The sequence below is a fragment of the Microplitis demolitor genome, chromosome 5, assembly GCF_026212275.2.
Source record: "Microplitis demolitor isolate Queensland-Clemson2020A chromosome 5, iyMicDemo2.1a, whole genome shotgun sequence".
NCBI lineage: Eukaryota > Metazoa > Arthropoda > Insecta > Hymenoptera > Braconidae > Microplitis > Microplitis demolitor.
In genome coordinates, this window is record NC_068549.1 from 4162421 (window position 1) to 4166569 (window position 4149).

Below are 4149 nucleotides of genomic sequence, written 5' to 3' on the forward strand. Positions count from 1 at the left end.
TTGTCAAATGGATATATTATAAATGTATCGTTGTCATAGGAAAATTTAATTGGATCATCCCACCAGTCATTTTCTTCGTCATCAGAATCTATGATAATTTTTTTTTAGTACAAAGAAAAAAAAGATTTCTTGGCTCAAAAACATTTTTTAACGTCAAGAAATCCTTTTTATCTGTGTAGATTTTCTATTTTTGAATACATCGAAATACGCTGTATGTTTTTTATTGGTGCATACATTGTTCGCAGATAAAGTCACGTTTGTGATCACATGACATTTCAAGAAACGTTGAATTTTTTTCCATATGACGATCTAAAAGAAGACAGCCGCTATTTTTTTCGGGCCGTCCATATCTCCATGGAGGATACCCACTTTCGTCGGTTAGCGAATTTAATATCGAGCCAGTTGATAACCAAATCCAACGGCCATTATTGAAGTATGCTCCGATCCATACACTTTCAAAATCTTTTCAACAAAATATAAATTTTATATTTAAAAAATATGTACAATATAACATAATAATTTCTCCGTGTAGATTTGAAATATTAGTTTCTTGATCAATCTATTGATTAGTAAACAAAATTTTTTTCTGAGAACAAGGACTAAAAATTATTAAATATTTTGATACGGGTCAAAAAAAAATATTTTATATCTATGGAGACTGGAATTCTGTATTTTCGAACAAAAGGTTTTATTTTGCGACATCTTGCGGTAGTTCGAGAATTAACAATCGCAATACTATTATATCTAATGATCAAAAAATTTTTATTGCTCACCTGGGCGAGTTTTAGTCATACTATTAATAAGAATATGTGTAACAATTAAATTTTTAACAACCGCTAATCTAAATCCCTGCGTTCTGCAATATATTGCAGCCTCTTGCCACGTTACCTTGCCATGGTACAACGTGAATGTATTTCTATTTATTTGTATCCATTTTGACGGTATCGGAGTATTCATATCACCATCCTCTAAAATTGAAAATCATTTAATTCTGACACCCATAACAATTAATTCAATTTTAGGGAGAAAATCGAAAAAATTAACAACAACTTTTTTGACAAATAAATGGTCTTTGAAGGCGACAATCGAGATCAACGAAATTAGGATATTGATGAAGTTGGCGATCAATGGCAAGACATTCTTTGGTAGGTCGAATCGGCTCGCGACTCCAGGGCGGAAAATTTTCTACATTTGGCTCTATTGGTAGTACGTTTTTCCACGGGCCTGTGTCTTTGTCAATCCAGTACCACACGAAATCTATTCTCTTTGCGCCAACCCAAGTGTCTTCCATCTCTAAATTAATAAAAACAATTTTTTATAGAAATATAACATTTCGTATTTTTTTTATTTCTAAGTTTTTCTCAGTTTGAAAACCTATATTCGAATCAGCTAACAATCGTGCAATAGTAGTTGCCTTTTCCATAGTGTCAAGTATTGCCAATCTTGAATAATAACTCTTACATATCATTCGTGCTTCCTCCCAAGTAACTCGTTGTGAAAAAAATAAATACTGTATACCATTTTCACGATAGTATTCAACAACTGGTTGTCGTTCTTCTTTACCTAAAATATAAAATATTTATTTACACTACAAAATTTTGAGCCACATGATTTTTACTACATTTTTTCCTAGTTCAGAAAAAGTTGTTATTTAAAAGTATTGACAATTTTTCTGATTAAAACTTTTTTAAATAATTTTATTAGACAGTAACATAAATTTTTTCCATCCAAAATCTGCTACTATCGACTTACTAGTGTCTGGTTATTAATATTTGGTATTAATATATGCAGAAAAAAAGGATTTCTTGGCGCAAAAAATTTTTATTTGCCCTAAGAAATATTTTGTATTCATTTTATAGTGCAAAATTTTTTTGGCGCCAAGAAATTTTTTTTTTCTGTGCATTTCTATAAAGATAAATTTTTCAAAATTGACTTATTCCTCCGTAATTATAACAATAAAAAAACTCATTAAAATTTCTTACATATAATTAATAAATAAATTACTTACAATTGTAATCGATATCCGGTTTCCATTCTAAATTTTCAGTTAATACCAACCCAGTATTAAAAATTAAAAAATTAATTACTAGTAATAATTTTTTGCTATAAAAAAACATGTCGTCAGTGTTAATTAACCAAAAAGAATGACATGAATAAATTAATTTTCCTGACTGCTTGATTTAATTAATGTTCATGTTGATGTTTGAATTCGATAGTGTAATTGTTGTTTAAAAATACATGATAAAAATTTTTTTCAATAGTTAAATCAGTTCGATTGATAGCAGATCAATAACACAGTTATGATTTATTATCAAAAAAAGAAACAAATTCATTTATATATTTTATTTTAAATATAATTATTTTACAAACGTATTAAATAATACTTATTAATAATCAAATAATTAATTAATATTTAACATATTTGCGTGTTAATATTATTATTGAATAGATGCGATCACCTTTTCGAGTGAAACATCGCCGATAATAGGAGTAAATAATGCTGCCGATAATTCTTTAGAGCAACAACCAAATAAAATAGGCAACGCGAACATAATTTCCGCTAATCTATAATTATAATTTTCACGTTCTTGTAAATGATTTATTAACAATTGTAGTGTTGAGTTTTTCGCATTATTTATAATTTCAACCGCTTCAATATTTTCTGTAAATAATAAAAAAAAAAAAAATTAAAATGGATTTTTATTAGAGAAAAAATCAAAATTCAAGAAAAATTAATTTGAACTCGATAATTTTTTTTTTAATTCAAGAAAATATTATTGTCAGTTGATAAAGTCGAAGTTTTTAATCAAGTAGAATTTTCTTGAATAATCTCAAAAACATTTTTTTTTATTTAGAGATTCTTTATTATTAATTTCTATAAAAGTTTCTTCGATCAAGAAAAATAATTTTTTTACGTCTTGATTCAAGAATAATTTATTGAATTAAGAAAACATATTTATTCAAAAATGCAATTTTCGCACAGAAAAAAAAGTTATCTTGAGTCAAGAAATTATTTTGAAAGACAAGTTTTCGGGAACCATGTCAAGATTTTCTTGAACCAAGAGAGTTTATTATTATTAAAGAAAATTCGTCTCGATCAGAAAAGATTTATACTTTATCCGAGAAAATTGAGGTCTTCAAAAAAATTTCCTTGAATTAAGAATGCTAACTTTCAGTCGAGAATTATTTTTGTCTGTAAGAAAAAAAAATTTTCTTGATCAAAGTTAATTTGTTATTTTTTTTTTAAATTAATTAATTACCAGAACAGAGAGTAAAAGTTTCGAGACACGATAATTCAATTTGATCGAGCTGTAACTTGGCAATAGTTGATCGTGCTGATGATAAATATTTAATTAAATTTTTATTGGCCATAGAACTGGTAATATTAAGTGTCGTAAAATCAATCGGCCATGTTGATAAATGTAAAATAAATATAGCCGACCAATTATTACGCAATATTATATTTTGTGATATTGGATTTATTTTAGAAAAATATTTATGTCTACGTGCGTTGCGGATTGATGATAAAAATATTTCTGCTACTATTTCATACTGCATTGTTTCGTCTAGATAAATAATAACATTATTAGTAAATTGAATAATTTATTTAATGAATTTATTTACTGAAGAATTTTCATACCAGAAGTTATCATTTTCGGAAATGACTGACTTTGGTGGAGTAACGGATTGATGTTTGGTGTAAAAGTAATTTCTTGATATTTATTATTTATGCCAAATGATGAATTATTATTATATACACTTGTTATATTGAAAGATTCTGTCGGTGCCCAAGAAACTGAAGAATTCATTGATGGAATCCTGTCCCTAAATTTTGTTCGTGGACCTCTTTCATCTTGTACAGCTTAAAATTAATGAATTTTTAGAATAGAAAAATCTGTTATTTAACAATTTTATAAATCTATAAAAAGTCTAGTCAATTTATAAAATTCTATATTTAAATGATTTGAAAAAAATTTAAAATTATAAAATTCCACCGTTTGGTCTAGAAAAATATTTTTTTTCTCAGTTGCTTCACTATGAAAAAATAAAATAAAAATTTTCAGATGATTCACTTTCATTGACTGGTCCTTTTTTGCCCGTCTCCTCTATATAAAGGAGAATGGGGCAAATTGAGACAGTGGGGCAACA

General features: G+C 27.0%; 1 protein-coding gene across 1 annotated transcript; it reads right to left on the reverse strand.

Moving 5' to 3' along the window:
• Positions 1 to 1039: 1039 nt before the first annotated feature.
• On the reverse strand, positions 1040 to 3890 carry LOC103569043 (uncharacterized). Its single transcript, XM_014443069.2, has 4 exons — positions 3641 to 3890; positions 3261 to 3566; positions 1375 to 1563; positions 1040 to 1293 (listed from the first exon to the last, which is right to left on the reverse strand). Exons 1-4 carry the CDS (start codon positions 3807 to 3809, stop codon positions 1040 to 1042), a joined length of 918 nt encoding a protein of 305 aa, XP_014298555.2. The 5' UTR covers positions 3810 to 3890.
• Positions 3891 to 4149: the final 259 nt, after the last annotated feature.

Coding starts and splice junctions, on each gene's coding strand:
- LOC103569043 (XM_014443069.2), bottom strand. CDS start 3,809: ATGAATTCTTCAGTTTCTTGGGCACCGACAGAATCTTTCAATATAACA. Junction 3,567..3,640: donor TCCGAAAATGATAACTTCTG/GTATGAAAATTC, acceptor TTATTTATCTAG/ACGAAACAATGCAGTATGAA. Junction 1,564..3,260: donor AACTTTTACTCTCTGTTCTG/GTAATTAATTAA, acceptor TTTATATTTTAG/GTAAAGAAGAACGACAACCA.